At 42.8% G+C, this 16,636-nt stretch overlaps 1 protein-coding gene across 1 annotated transcript; it reads right to left on the bottom strand.

Annotated features, from left to right (window-relative positions):
- Positions 1 to 2,700: 2,700 nt before the first annotated feature.
- ppp2r2ca (protein phosphatase 2, regulatory subunit B, gamma a) lies at positions 2,701 to 7,875 on the bottom strand. Its single transcript, XM_053418946.1, has 9 exons — positions 7,812 to 7,875; positions 7,396 to 7,493; positions 7,119 to 7,302; positions 6,137 to 6,249; positions 5,759 to 5,936; positions 3,883 to 4,047; positions 3,581 to 3,750; positions 3,262 to 3,353; positions 2,701 to 2,992 (listed from the first exon to the last, which is right to left on the bottom strand). The coding sequence occupies exons 1-9, from the start codon at positions 7,873 to 7,875 to the stop codon at positions 2,701 to 2,703; spliced, it is 1,356 nt and encodes a 451-aa protein (XP_053274921.1).
- Positions 7,876 to 16,636: the final 8,761 nt, after the last annotated feature.

Genomic DNA, 16,636 nt, shown 5'->3' with positions numbered 1-16,636 from the left:
ATGAGAGCAAATTGCGTCCCATTCACTACAGACACAGACAGGAAATGACCTCACACGTTTTGTGTCTGATTTTCAGTTATTTTATTAATGCACATTCTTTCCATTCATCTCATTTCCTTTTTTTTATTGTAAGATTTGTCTTTTTTTTAAGTATGATAGATATACAGGCTAGTAGCATTGAGTAATGGCAACATGCTGCTGCTGCTGCTGTGCTCCTGAACACACAAATTCTCTCATTGGTTGTCTGAGGTGGTGGTATGATGCGATTATAACTGACTTGCTCTAAACTAACTCCCACCACTGGAGGATTGAATCCTGGAACTTATACAAGGTTACATTATGTCAATCTTTTTGTGGGTTGTCATCATTATTGAATTGTAGTGTTGAACATTCTGTTAAACCAATCGGTGAAACACTTTGTCTGCATTCAACAACACTTATGAACAGTGACAACCTAAACATTATGGATGCTGACAAGAAAACACGCTTAACCCACAGGCTGCAACTTAGAAAGGAATTCCGTGGGTCCTATGGTTATAAATGTGGGTGTGTAAATGAGTGGTACACACAAAACCCTTTGGAAGCACACCAGTAGATCATCTCCCCTGGCAGCTGCAACATGGCAGCAGCGGTGATAGTATAATCTAATGGGGCAACTGTGACAGTCCATGAAATGTTTACTAAAGGTCCTTTTTTCTCTCATTGAGTGACACTTTAATGTTGCCAGACTCATAGCAAAGACCCAGAATAACAATTTGAGCCGTCAATTGATGAAAATTAGCACTTCTAGTGGACATTTTTTGAACTGCCACAGTTGCCCCATATGATTACATTGTAGCCACTGCCTCCATGTAGCAGCTGCTGGCAGAGCTGATTCACTGAGTTGATTCAAGAAGATTAGGTCCCAGGTTGAAAATTAGTTGAATTACAGTTTAAACATTTGTGAACAGTGGCTTTGAAATCAAAAGGTGGTAAAACTCTGGAGGAAAAACCGACATGTGGAGCAGACATGATTAGAATCTTTTCTTCTTTTCTTGGGTTCAAAGTTAACACAGTAAACTGTTGTTTATCCATCAGACAGAGTCACCGTCAGGGCAACAAGACTGTCGACGTCCTCACTGGTTCTTTTACTTTTTCACCTGCTACAAGACACATCCAGACCACTTACAATAATCCCATCAGGACCAAGGTCACTTGAAAATAATTCACTTCACTGCAAACAATCAGAACTTGACCAGCGCACCTAATTCAACACAGCCGTCACCTCACTGCTGTACGTCTCCGGGCTTTCTGTGGGCGGTTTATGGTGTGATGACAACATGAACCTGTGCTTATGATGAATTCACATGACAGCCTATTTTGTTTTAATGGTGAAGACATTTCAGCGATGTGCATAATGAGTCATTGTACTGATGATAACCTCTGACCTTCCAACACACCGGACACAAACTCAACATAACTCTGATTGGCTGAATCAGCGGCCTCATTCGTGTGCTTAGATTCCAACTTTGTCTTGATTGTGTGAGCCACTCGCCGAAATGTGCTTATGCATTATAAAATGAGGAATATGCTCATTTGGAATTATGATACTTTAACTTGAATCTATTTCAGTTTTATAACCAATCAGCCTCAATTTGAGCATATGTCTCGCTCATTTAAAATCCTTTAGAGACCTTGATACAGCAATCTAAACACATCCAAGGTTTAATATACACAATAAAACAGTATGTGTTGATTTGTGCACAATTCCCTTCCTCTCTATAACCTGCATATTTCTGTACTGCTACAAACTATAAGCTCCAACCACGTGTCTTAGGCTCTGAGTAGAGGGATTCTGGGACCTTTCTATAAATTGATCTCAGGATTGTTTGCAATTTACTGGACAAAGTGCATCCTTTTCCCTTTTTAGCTCACTGTGGCCAAAGTTGGTGGTGCCTTTTAAAAAAAAAAGGAACAGAATACTTACACCTAACAGTAAAAAGAGTGTGTACATTTGTGTTGCCTGTAGAAGAAGAGCTCAAGTTTTAAAGCAGGGATACTGCTGCACTGTGTGTTTGTTAGTGCTGTTATTGCAAAGTGAACGAGGCAAATATTAAGGGGTCGGATACGCGTGCGATCTCCGAGAGCACTGCTCTGAAGGAGGGGTTCGGCTGCTGCTGTTCGATAGAAAAAAAGAAATGGTTCAGGATGTCGTTGTGAAGAGCTGTACAATTGCGCCACACTGCTAAGCTTGGCAAAGTCACATCCTTCAGGTTTCGTAGCATCGTTTGGTGTTTGCTGCTACCCAGCACATATCTTCAGCTGTGTGTCAAACAGTACCAGGGCACATCAGTGAGGTGTGCAACACTGTGTGGTCAACAGCAGATGGAGAGGTGTCCCTGCACCTCTTCTCCTGCCCCTACAGTGGAGCAGCTACAGTAACATCTTCAAAAAGTGGGAGTGAAGTGGGGTCCAAAACACGTCCTGGAGACAGCAGTCCATCTGAGTGTTGGAAAAAAACGGATCAGACACCTTCCTCATGGATCCCATAAATCGTGACTCTTGTCATTTTATAACTAATCTTTAACAGCACAAACAGATGTTACATCTCAGTTTGTTGTAAAACCGCTTGGCTCAGACTTTTTGGACAGACTTTTCAGAAAGGCTCTCCAAATATCTTTGGGTCATTGTCGATGATTCTGTCCACGCTCCCATCCCCCGTCACTGTGTCTCCGGGTTGACGCGATCCTGGAAGATATACAGGTTGTTGGTGGCTGCTATGGCGATGATGTTCTCAGACGGGTGCCAGGCCATGTGCAGGATCTTCTTTGTAAAGTCCAGACTATCGACGCCCACGTCACCACGGCGCCGCTTACCACCGGTGTAGACCCGCCTCGTCCGCAGCACGGCCCGAGGCTTGCTGCTCTCCCGCCACGCCTCCAGGGTGACGCCTCGGCCCGTTTCCCGGTCGAACATCCGGAAGAAGCTGTTGTACGCCCCTGTCATGATCACGCTGAGGAGAAGAGAGGGAAGGGAGAGGGAGAACGAGAAGTCAACGAGGAGCTCGACAAAACAGAAGGATTGATTTGATGCCTGCTAAGCTTGTCTGTGCAATTGATTTAAATGCCTTGTGCTTGTGGAGGCAGAGCATTAACATTATCACTGTACACAGAAACACATCAACACACCACCCCCCCACCACCCCCTTTTTGCTTTAAATATACTTTACTTTGTCAATCTTTCCCCCTTTTCTCTCTCTCTCTCTCTCCTTCTGACACTTACCTGTCTGAGCTGTTCCACACACACTCAAACTTGTCGAAGATGCAGTCGTTTTCGTAGAGGGAACACAGCTTACTCCTTAGGTATTCATGGACCTGGGGATAAGGCAGATAGTCGACATTAGTGTCTGGAGATTAAACATCTCTTTATTCTAGGAATCAAATGTCCTTCCTGAGAGTCTCCTGCTGTCTAGAGTTTATTTCTGAATATTATCTTCAGGCAGTACGGACAGACGGATGGACAATCAGATTGAGTAGGTCTCCATTCATAACAAATAAAGGTAGGACATAAACATAGACAAAGACATTATATGATATTTCACCTGGTACGTCTCCACTGGGCCCTTGTCCATGTTCAGGTCCCACACCTTGGCGGTGAGGTAGTCTCTGGTCAGCAGATAGCGTCCATTGTGGCTGAACTTGACGTCCGACACAGAAGAAATGATCTCTGAGAAGAAGGACCGGCTCCCTGGATCCTCAGGTTCCTCAAACTCTGGACAGAGCAGTTACGTGCATCACAAAAATGATTATAGCACAAAATCTGTGTTGGGAGCCATTGACACTCAATAATGGAGCCTTTTACCGTCTAGAGGACTACGGCTGCTGGTTTCTTATCGTCACTCACGTTTGGTGTGCTTGTCACAGAGTGCAGACGATCTCATGTCACAGAGGCGCAGCGAGCCCTTGCTGCTGCTGTACACAAACAAGTGGCAGTGGTGAGGGTGGAACTCTGCGGATGTTATCACCTCCGTCAGATCCTCCATGTTGGCTGGTTTGATGTCCACAATGTCTGAGAGGACGGTCGGTCAAGTGGCAAACACCAAAAAGAGTTTGGACACAAGAATTCTAGCAGCATTGCACAAAGACCATGTTCCAGATGGGGCAGGGGCGGATACAGAGGTCGGGCCAGGGGGCCACTGTCCCCAGCTGAAATCAGACTTGCTCCTCATGTGCCCCTGTACTATCAGTTTATTATTGTCTTTTTTTTAAATACCCTAGTCAGTTACTAACAATAATAACAATCAATGTGGCAATTTGTTATAACTTGTATCATCTTAGATACTCTGAGGGACACAATGTGCTTGAACACGGAACAATTTCCAAAACACATTGAATGATGTGAGGCTTTTCTCAAATCTATAGAGCTAACAGTGAACAAAGGATGACCCACATCGACAGAACTGTACTGAATGCGGAGTTGTGCATGGATATTGGACATATAATTGGCCCCTCTGTGTAAGTTGTGGCCCCTTTATCACCCCCTGGTTTAGAAAAATCCTAGATCCCCGACTATTTTTAGTGCTAATGTCCATCCTGAGAGGAAAAACAACAAGGAATTACATATACAAAAGCCCACAGTGAGGCAACAGATCCACCAACATCATTTATGTTCACTCAACATGTCCTTACTCCATGCTCTCATCTCACATCTCAATCATCACCCCACAATCTGCGCCCCAACAAACCCCACAATATTAATGAACGCTGTGCTCCTCTCTGTTCTATTCTTGGCGTTCCTGTGTGGTTCAGTCGAAAGTGAACCGCTCAGTGAATTATTTAAACTCTTCTCCCCCATCGATGCCTTATGATTTTCTAGGTCAGCTTCCATTTGAATAGGAAATCACCAAACGCACTGCGTCCAACACGTAACTGCCTGCAGTGAAGACAGCCTCTGAGGCGTTACGCAGCACTCTCAACCAAACATAAATCCAAACATAGCCATGTGCTGTTTGCTGTAAATATAGATCAGGTATGAATTTATATGAACAAGGACGTAAAGTGTGTATCTGCTGTATATATAAAGGTGTGTTTTAGGTATGAATTTGGATGTATGGTTGTACGATTCTTAGTTGTAGCAGTAGAAGAAACTGAATGTTAAAACTACTTAATACAAATTGTCCGCAGTGGATTTCAATGTGTGGTATTTTTGTAGGTCACATGCATGAATAGTACATGTGAGTCTGCTTCAGCAAACATCACAGAGCATGTAAATACGATACATGTATCAACACTGCAAATTGGTGAATACGGGCTATGCACAGTAACACACACAGGATTCAGTGTTCCTATGACTAAACAGTATACCTTAATTTAATGTATTATTGATTATCCTTTAATGGGAAATTATTTAGATGGATGCGAACTCAACCAAAACACCTTAACACACACTTAATCTATGAAAAAAAAAGAGCAATCCACCTCTTCCTTTTATTCCATTTTTTGTCCCAGAAATAAAATGACCTAAAGAATGTCTACAGATAATTGTGTGACTGTAGACTTTGAACTCTGGACTTTGTTCTTTTATTTAGTGCAGTTCTGGGAATCTCATACCACATGAAATAAGAGAATCCTCCTCTTCCAGCGAGAGATCACGTTACAAAGAAAAATCTGAGTAGAGCTACAGAGTAATGGAAGCCAGGGACTATTATTCATCAGAACGATGGAATTAAACAGAAACGAGTGTGGCATAAAGAACAACAAGTCACTGTTGTGAAGGATACTGAAGCTGCGGTCCGTGATGCCCAGGTGCCACATGTTGATGCGGAGGTCGTCAGCGGACAGGTACGTCTCCCCGTCACTGTTGACTGAGATGGAGTTGACGTGGTAAGTGTGTCCATTGGAGAACACTCGTCTGGGGCGGACCTCCACCATCAGATCTGTGGGTTTGAGCACTGGCACCTTAGATAAAGAGCGGGAGGATGTAGCCGTGTGAAGAAACAGGGGGAGGACAGAATGAGAAGTCAGGGAACAATTGAGGGTCAGAACAAAAGTCAGACACTGAGCTTAACAAACAAATGTCCACCTGATACAATGAAGTATCAGGTTTGACTGCCCGAAATAAAAGTGTGCAGGTGTGTGTGTGTGTGTGTGTGTGGTACCTGCAGAGAGGTGATGGTAGAGATGTCCTTCAGCCGTCCCTCCTCATCTTTCAGGTTGTATCCCTCTGGTCTCTTGTCTCTCTCACTCACCTTCCACAGTTTAATGGTCTTATCTGTGACACATCAGATGAAATCGGTTTAGTTGAGGGAACAATGATAAATAATTATTACAAACATCACATAAACACTTAGGTGGAAACATGACTGATTTCTCTTTTTGTAATTTCTGCTTTTTGACAGGTTTAAGGTGATCCACATGATCAGTTTTCTTTTGTTGTAGCTGAACTTTGTACCTTAAGGAAGCAAACAACTATGCAGCATGTGACCTCTTTGTGTATCTGAAATTATTTTAAATCGATTTCAATAACTTGGTCAGTGGAACATCAATAATTAATAATTAATTAAGTACTTGCGTTTGATAACTGAAAGTCCAAAACCTAAATGAAAATATTCTATATTCAAAAATTAAGTGATGTAAAACTACAAATATGAAATCAGGAGGTAGAGAGTGTTGCCCTAACCAGAAGGTCAATGGTTCGATCCCCATTCTTAATGGTTAAGATACTCATCAGACGGTTAATAACACTAAAAAACATCATATATAAATATATATATAAACAGTCCACTTTCCAGCCATTGATAGACTCAAAGCTACTTTGTAAACAAAGCTTCAATATATGATCCCTAAGATTCATGAGAAGAAGACAAAGCATAGATATAAATCTGTGAGTTTCTCAGTGGCAGGGTGGTGTCACTACTGTTCCCACAACTGTGAGTCCAATGACTTTGCTTGAATGGCTTGACAATTTTACAGCAGAACATGAGGCTAAATAACCCCAATGCAGGGAACTGGAGTGGGTTATGTTGAAAGTTGTAATTCACACCATGTTCAGTCGTGTGTATTCCTCTAGGTATGCTATATCTGTACTGTGAAGTGTAAAGCTTTACTTGCTGTACATGCTTCACATAACCGATGTCTCACCATTGGTGGAGAGGAGGAAGTGTGCCGCGTTCTGCTGTGGCAGCCATCTGATCTTGTTGATCTTCTCCTCAATCTCCAGACTCTTCAGGTAGTCAAAGTCCGGCTCATGGCTCTGGAACGTGCTGTAGACGTTGTACTCCCCGGAGTCCCCCGTCTCCCCTAACTCCTCGGTCTCCCCTTTGGACTGTCCAGGGCCAAGAGTGGAAGGAAAAGGTTAACAATCCATGCAGACTCATAGAAAGGGATGGTTATTATAGGTTTTACGTTATAAACTGACCTCGGTCTCCCTCTGGAAGATGACCACTCGGCCACCTTTATCCCCTGTGGCCAGCAGGTCCCCTGTCTGGTTAAACTCCACTGTAGAGATGACATCAGCTGAGAGCAAGACAGGGAAATGGAAGATGATTAAGCAAGATATTGGTTATGATAAAAGAGATAGGGAGGGAGGGAGAAAAAGACAAAGAGATGACAGGAAAGAACGGATATTCAGTAGGCACAGAAAAGAGAGTGGGAATGAAAGAAAAAGAATACTGGATCATTACAAAGAGTCTTGTTCGGTAGATTTTACTGAGCAAGACTCTTTGTAATGAACAAATGAATAAATGAACAATGCATCCATGACGCTAGAATGAACATCAAACCATCAAGTTGTCTGACACCACAGAGGCAGCGACGACACGACGTCTGCTCTACCTTCAGTGACGTAGTCTCGCAGGAAGGTGTGGTTGATTTTGGAGCTCTCAGTGTCCTCGCCCATCTGAAGCCGAGGGAGGGTGACCCGCCAGCGCGCCCGTCCTGTGGGGAAGGGTCCAAACCGTGCTCTCTCTCCCCGCCCAGGCTCCGCCCATGCTGCTGGGGCCTAGCGAAGCGGACTGGAACAAGGCATCCTGGGAAACCACAGCCAGGCCGGAAGGAGAGAGAAAGGTGTGAAGAGGAGATGGAAGAATGGAGAGGAGGGAGGATGAGGGCTTTTTGGAGGAAAAAGGAAAAAGGGGGAAAAGATGAGGAGGATACAAAAGCAGGAATTGGTGATGAGGAAGATGCGAGGCAGAGGGGGGTGGATGGAAAATCTGGTGATGAAGATGGTGAGAAGAAGAAGATGGTTGTCAGCAGGCAAGCTGACAATACAGGCTCCCAGCATGCCAAACGGTGTGACCTTTGTTAGACATTCTACACGCTCATTATCACAGACACACGTGTAGACACACGAGGCCTCGTCAGTGCTGAAGCGAATCCCACAATGACGAGGGCAGGAGAAACAACAGACAGCTCCAGCAGATAAAACACTCTATAAAACCTTGTGTGTGCAAACAGAGGCAATTTCAAAGATGTAGCACGTCCATCATTCAACATTCAGTCAATGCATCTCCAGTAGTGGTGCTACATGATCCCAGGGTGTGGTAGTCCTCTCTGCCTACTTTCCTTATCTCTGTGTTCACACACACACACACACTTCTCAGATAGTCCTTGACGGTGATCAGAGGAGAACGCGATGTGTTGCCTGTGCTGCAGGAGGGAGGGAGACAGGCCTCAGCACACCTACCAGTCCGCCTGCTGCTGCTGCTGCTGCTGATGCTGCTGCTGGTGCTGCTGCTGAGGCTGCTGCTGCTGATGGTGCTGCTGCTATCCTTCCTGGTGCATGCTCTGCTGCAGTGCTGCTCGAGCAGGCCTGCGTGTCCGTCGGAGGGAGAGGAACGGGGAGAGAGAAGAGAGAGCAGAGGAGTGGCGGCGAGAGGAGGAGAGGCAAACGAGGAGAGAACGAGAGAGGGAGAATGAGGAGGAGGATGGAGGTCCACTGCCTGCTGATGCTGTGGAAATGTCTCTGTGCAGCATCCACTGTGTCATGGCAGCCTCCTCCTGGAGCAGCCAATCACGGCTAAGCCGTCAACGGTGGAGCCGCCCACTGCAGGTGATGAGGAGAGAGAGGCCAGCAGAGGGAGCCATTAAACACTGAGTGGTGAAAGAGCCACAACTAAACTGTGGCTTTCTGCAACGAAGTATTGGAAATACACAACAGAGCAGAGATTTTAAATTAATTTAAAAAACATCAGTTTCCTAATAGGTTTGTTAAAACGTCAAGGATATCTTCTCAGACACCACAGTCTCTGAGGCTAAAGGTTTGATGAGCCTTTCCTTAACAAACAGAGGATCGTTCAAAGTCTGTTGAGTTGTGCACGAAACACCGTGTGAACCCTGTGAGGAGTCAGACTGAAGGGAAGACATGGAGGAGCCCGTGGAAACTACTGCGTAAAGGTAATCCCCTGAACTCTGTTTAGATAACATGGAGCCTCAAGTTCAAGTTCAAATGTAGGGAATCTCTAGTGGTGTTATGATATCTTACGCTGAAGCTCTGCGTAGAAAGTAGGCCCTGGTAAAGTCAGAGTGGTCATCCAGCCAGGCATCCACCCGGTCCCGGGTCATATGGTCTCTAAACCTGCGCGTCTTGGAGCGAGGGCTCCACAGAGGAGAGAAGAACCAGCCCATGTCTCTGCTCATCGGCAGCTCCGGCGCTGTCTCCCTGCGGCAGGACTCCTCTCGTGTCCTGGGAGTCTCCCTGTCCGGCTCCAAGGACTCCTGCGCCTCAGACTGTAAACAAGGCATCGCCTCTCTCAGGTGGACAGAGACCAAACAGAGGATCGTTCAAAGTCTGTTGAGTTGTGCACGAAACACCTGTTTGAACCTTGTGAGGAGTCCGACTGAAGGGAAGACATGGAGGAGCCCGTGGAAACTATTGCATAAAAAACATCCAGCTCACTGTACCTGCCTCCAGCCGTCAGTGGATCAAAAACTTCCTGATAGACAGGAAGCAGCAAGTGAGGCTGGGTGAAATAACATCCAGCACCCGGTCAGTCAGCACTGGTGCACCTCAGGGATGCCTGCTCTCCCCACTGCTCTTCTCCCCCCACACCAACGACTGCACCTCAGGAGACCCATCTGTTAAAATCCTCAAATTTGCAGACGACACATCAGTCATCGGCCTCATCCAGGATAATGATGAGTCTGCATATAGGCGGGAGGTCGAACAGCTGGTCCTGTGGTGCGGTCGCAACAACCTAGAGCTGAACACTCTTAAAACCGTGGAGATGACAGTGGACTTCAGGAGGAGCCCCCCAGCACTGCACCCCCTCACCATACTCAACAATACTGTGTTAGCTGTGGAATCATTCAGGTTTCTGGGATCCACAATCTCCCGGAACCTGAAGTGGGAACCCAACATCAATAAAATCCTCAAGAAGGCCCAGCAGAGGTTATACTTCCTGCACCAGCTTAGGAAGCACAACCTGCCTCAGGAGCTGCTGATCCTGTTCTACACTGCAGTCATTGAGTCTGTTCTCTGCACATCCATAACTCTCTGGTTTGGATCGGCCACCGAATTGGATAAGAACAGACTCCAACGGACAGTCAGGTCTGCAGGAAAGATCATCGGTGCCAACCTACCCACCATCCAGGACCTGTACACCTCCAGAGTCAGGAAACGGGCAGGAAAGATCACTGCAGACCCCTCTCACCCTGGACACAACCTTTTCCAACTCCTCCCCTCTGGTAGGCGCTACAGATCAATGTTCACCAAAACCACCAGACACAAAAACAGTTTCTTCCCCCTCGCCGTCTCACTTCTGAACAGCCAACCCACTCTGGCACTGTGCAATAACTCTGGATCCTTATAATAACCAACAGTTACTCCCGAAATTATATTATATTATATATAATATATATTATAATTATATTTAATTATGTTAACTTATTTCACCCTCACTGGATAATTGTAATATGCACACCTGCACTTCTTTTCTTAGACCGTCGCACTGTTCGGACTGTTTGTATTGTTTTGTTTTGTTTTGTTATGTTTGTTTTTGTGATGTATATTCTGTGTAAGCACCTGAGAGCCACTTTACCGAGTCAAATTCCCTGTTTGACCAACTTACATGGCCAATAAAACTGATTCTGATTCTGATTCTGATAACATGCAGCCTCAAGATCATTAATTAAAGGAAACCGATTACATGATGAATGGCTCTGGTCCAAGCTGTAAAGGCTGAACTCCTCTGGTCAGTTCTGCTGCAAGTAGTTCATACATCACTACAAGCTGATAGTGTTATGCTGTAGTGATGCACATTTTATTTGTGCTATATTCATCCGTTAAGAAATGATATGACAACATTAGCAATACATCCTCTGTGAGGAAATTTAAAACATATGCAATTCAATAATATCACACACAAACCTTTCAGCACAAAACACAAGCGGTTTACAAACAACAGTACAATAACATTGTCATAAATACACACCCTATAGTGCCACTATGAGTTACATACTGTGAATAATGTGCACAAAATAATAATTTAAAATCTACTTTACTTCATCAAATATTAAGGTTCTTAAAAGTAAAAAAAAGAAGAAGAGAGTTAAAATCCTGTAAAAATTTTTTTTATATATGGTCCAGATTTGGAATTCCGCCACAAATATTGAAACCAATTTATTTGCCTCATTAATGGTCATTTAATATTAGGAAGATTAATTATATTTATTTATTCATATGTATGAAGTTAGTATAATCAATGGTTCAAGCTGCCTAGTCGTTACGACCCAGCTCGTTAAATATATAGATTGATAAATAATAAAATATTACAAGAGGATAAAAACATGATTATATTGATTGTATGATTATATAATCTTAATCTACAACACAATACACTTCAATTCCCAGCAGGGAGACCTGTCATTTTCTCTACGTAATAAAGACAAAGATTTCATAAAATATTTTTCAAACACAACATTTTATTACTCAAGAAAGAATGTTTAAGTAAACGTACATTGTCACCTTTCACCGCTAAATATAAATTAGACGATTAGCAAGTCTTAGATTTTCACAATACTAAGAGAATACATTGTCATCCCAGCACCATTTGTGGGTGGTGGCTTACTGTCCATAGATGAGGATTTGGGCTGTGTGGTACTACACCAAACACACTTTGCATCTGATAGCCTGTTGATGAAGAAGGGGGGGGGGGGGGGGGGGGGGTTGAGGAGGAGGAAGATGGGGAAGTGGGAGTGGTGTGGAGGTCGGCTGGGGAGAAGTGTCTGAGCCTGAGGAAGGCTGAGCAACAGGGTGGTTGTGGAGGAGGAAGACGGGGAAGTGGGAGTTGTGTGGGGGTCGGGTTGATATCCCCAAAGCCTGTTGATGAAGAGGGTGGGGGGGGGGGTTGTGGGGGGGGAAGATGGGGAAGTGGGAGTTGTGTGGAGGTCGGCTGGGGAGAAGTGTCTGAGCCTGAGGAAGGCTGAGCAACAGGGTGGTTGTGGAGGAGGAAGATGGGGAAGTGGGAGTTGTGTGGAGGTCGGGTTGATATCCCCAAAGCCTGTTGATGAAGAGGGTGGGGGGGGGGGGGGGGGGGGTTGTGGGGGAGGAAGATGGGGAAGTGGGAGTGGTGTGGAGGTCGGCTGGGGAGAAGTGTCTGAGCCTGAGGAAGGCTGAGCAACAGAGTGGTTGTGGAGGAGGAAGATTGGGAAGTGGGAGTTGTGTGGAGGTCGGCTGGGGAGAAGTGTCTGAGCCTGAGGAGGGCTGAGCAACAGTAGAGGCAAAACCTTATTTGCAAATGTTTCCTTAGCAGGAGTGATGGCAGTCAAGTTGGAGGCAGTGGAGGTGGTGGGAGCAGAGGGGGGAAGCTGAAGGTGGTTAAGGTGGAGGCGCTGATGGAAGTGAAATGGATGGAAGGTCTGGCATCTCGACCATCTAAAGTCAGAAACAAGCATGAGTATCGCTAGGCTGAGACAACGTATTCTATATTGAGAAACTGCATAAAAATGATGAAGGCTGTTGGCTGATGGCATACACAAGCTTAAAGTCATAACAGGCACATAGTTACAATGAAATCAGAAGCATCTCACACTACATTGGGATTTGGAATAACAAATATTTGTATCTCCCCGTTTCTTTTTTGACTGGAAATGTAAAGCATCTAGGCTTGTGCCATCCATAGACTAACAAGGAAATAAGACAACAGGACATTTTTGTTGGACATAACTGATCAATTAAATTCAGGTGGTTGGCCATCATCATCACATTTCATTTGACATTTAACGTCAAAGAGGCTGATCATAACTTTATTACTCCTTAGGAGGAGCTTGAAAATGTATAAGAGTACTGGTTCTCCTCTATGTCGTTGCTCATTGAATGATATCTCTCCCATGATTTTGTACAGTGAGCCCATCTGCAGATGAGAATAAACTTCCAGAAAGAAAATTGTAATGACTTGTGCTTGACTATTGAGAAATTACCATGACACTGGGCTGAGACAACGTATTCTATATTGAGAAATTGCACACCTAGAAATGACTCTGCCATTTCTGAGGAGTGCATTTATCAGGCTGATTTTGCAAAGAGATACAATCATATATGATTATCTCATCTGTATTTATGACTTTTGACTTGATCTGAAAATAAGCCCTGGTATAAAAGTTCATTTTATAACTATGTATTAAACTGATAAACACTGGAAAGCTAATTGAGAGGTAAGGTATAGATAATAAATAATGTTATAGAAATTAATAACAAATCTTGGAAACAGAGTCATGGTTTCTTTACCTCATCCCTCTCGTAGCGTGTGTAGTGGTCCATTCTCTCTACATATTGCCATATCCAGAGCCACTGCTGCTGGACACAGAGCATCGTCCTGCCTCTAAGGAATCAGCAAGATCCATCATCACCAGCAGCACAGGGAGGGTAGAGATCAACTGAATTCAAGAGGGGAAGATTAAAAGTACATTGTATAACTGTGTATTAAACTGATAAACACTGGAAAACTAATTGAGAGTTAAGATATAGATAATAAATAATGTTATAGTAATTAATTACTAATCTTGGAAACAGAGTCATGGTTTCTTTACCTCATCCCTCTCGCGGTACGCTGTTGGGTCATATCTTATGTTGTTCTCCTTCTTGATCTTGCCCCCTCCAGAGCCATTGCGGCAGGCTGCTGGCGTGTTGAACAGAGGATAGGCGGAGCCAATAATGCTGATAGATGGGTAACAAGGGTACAGTAAGTGTGACAGAACTTCATAAACTTCACAAAAAGAAGTCAGAGTATCTGGAATACGTTTGAAAATGGTTGTGATTGTCTTGTTTTTCATTTTCATTTCATTTCATTATCATTGTTGGAACTTATTACTATAAAAATGTTGGGGAAATTATCTGGTTTCCATTTGAAACGATAGCAAAAGACAAGATTTTGAACAACAAAATAATTATAAAAGGAAGCACAGACAACTTAATCTATATTAAGAAAAGTTGACAGAATTGCCAGCAATCTTTGTAATAATAATTATTATATATAATGTTTATATGGTATCATCACTAATGAATTTCGGTGTATTGATACCAAATCAATCAGAGCATCTCTCATAGTGTTGCATCAGTACCTCTGAGATAGACCCGGGGTTGTCGTAGGGAGTTGCACTGATTGTATTGTGGGCTATGGGAATAGAACAAGAACATAATTAGCATCAGAGAATGTGTTAGACACAAATAAGTTATATTTAGTATGTAGGAACAAGGTTGTGGACAGAAACGCAGCATTATGTGCCTGACCGTTTGTGTTGGGAACCTGTCCACAGTTTGTCCTACTCCTCCAGGAGTTAATGAAGGCCTGCAGGACACAGAGCGTCGTCCTGCCTCTAAGGAATCAGCAATAGCCATCATCTCCTTCAGCATTGGGAGGGCAGAGTCCATCTGAATTCAAGAGGGGAAGATTAAAATCATAACGACCAAAGGTGATTCCTTTTCTTAATAGTCAACTATTAACTTAACACATATATTTTATTCAACCCCCCCACCCACCCAAAGAAGGTATTGATGATCAGCACATCAAATGTGTGTAAAACAAAACCATCTCAGTAAAAATGTAAATGCTTGAAAAGCTGATTATCATGTGGAAATTATTTCTAAATACCAACTATAGAGATTCATCCATACAATGCCATGGTATAAAAGTACATTGTATAACTGTGTATTAAACTGATAAACACTGGACAACTAATTGAGAGTTAAGATATAGATAATAAATAAAGTTATAGTAATTAATTACTAATCTTGGAAACAGAGTCATGGTTTCTTTACCTCATCCCTCTCGCAGTATGCTATTGGGTCATATCTTATGTTGTTCTCCTTCTTGATCTTGCCCCCTCCAGAGCCATTGCGGCAGGCTGCTGGCGTGTTGAACAGAGGATAGGCGGTGCCAATAATGCTGATAGATGGGTAACAAGGGTACAGTAAGTGTGACAGAACTTCATAAACTTCACAAAAAGAAGTCAGACATCTGCAAATCGTTTGAAAATTGTTGTGATTGTCTTTTTTTTCATTCTCATTTCATTATCATTGTTGGAGCTTATTACTTTTAAAATGTTGGGGAAATTATCTGGTTTCCATTTGAAACGATAGCAAAAGACAAGATTTTGAACAACAAAATAATAATAAAAGGAAGCACAGACGACTTAATCTACATAGAAAAAAGTTGACAGAATTGCCAGCAATCTCTGAAATAATAATTATTATATATAATGTTTATATGGTATCATCACTAATGAATTTTGGAATAATAATTACTAATGAAGTTTGTTAAGAATCAGTAGTTATGATTCTTCTGCTTGGGATTAAATGCTTTTAAAGTATATACATATACATTGTAACCATACTCCCCACAAATATTACCAAAATGGATTATTATTGCAAACATTAAAGTTGTAAAACGATACTTGCCTCATTTTGGCAGTAGGTGTTGATCCCTATCACTAAAAACAGACTAATAGATCTATTCAGGTCAAAAACACCTGTTTTTCTTCAGATCGTATTAAATCTTCTATCTTCTGAGACAGCATAGGGACACTGACACTGTCTCAGTAAAGCGAACTGACAACAAGGAAGTCTTGGCTTAATGAATCCTTTGATGTCTTAGTTCATATAAAGCATGGTAGGAGCTAAATAGTAAGTCACAAAAAAGTTTTATTGTTTCTGCCTTTAATCCTTTGAAACAGAACATGGGTTAAAAATAGACCTGGCTCCGTTCTTATTATCTATATCTTTGCAGTGAATGAATCCCATCATTCAGTATTTCCCAATTAAAATGTTTTTGATCGTCATAGATCCTTATTTCAATTTTTCCTTTGTTACTTTTTGAATAAAGTCATTTTTGTATCACTACCCTTCTAATGCACAACATGTATTGATTTATTGTGTTATTTCATGTTTCTTTGCTATATGTTTGAAATAAATATATTTGATCATTTAGTATTCTAAGTTTTCATACATTTTTGATTACTACAAATCATTATCTTTTTTTCCTACTTTATAAGCAAATGTAAATGTAGCATTTTTAAGGAATCAGAAAGATCCATCATCTCCTGCAGCACTGGGGGGTTAGAATGGGGGAAGATTAAAATCATAACGACCAAAGGTGATTCCTTTTCTTAATAGTCAACTATAAACTTTAAATTAAATTGAGTCTATGGGACTCAGAAGTTGACAC

Source organism: Pleuronectes platessa, chromosome 3, assembly GCF_947347685.1.
Source record: "Pleuronectes platessa chromosome 3, fPlePla1.1, whole genome shotgun sequence".
Taxonomy (NCBI): domain Eukaryota; kingdom Metazoa; phylum Chordata; class Actinopteri; order Pleuronectiformes; family Pleuronectidae; genus Pleuronectes; species Pleuronectes platessa.
The sequence above is the reverse complement of the archived record's forward strand: the minus strand, read 5'-3'. Positions and strand labels throughout refer to the sequence as shown.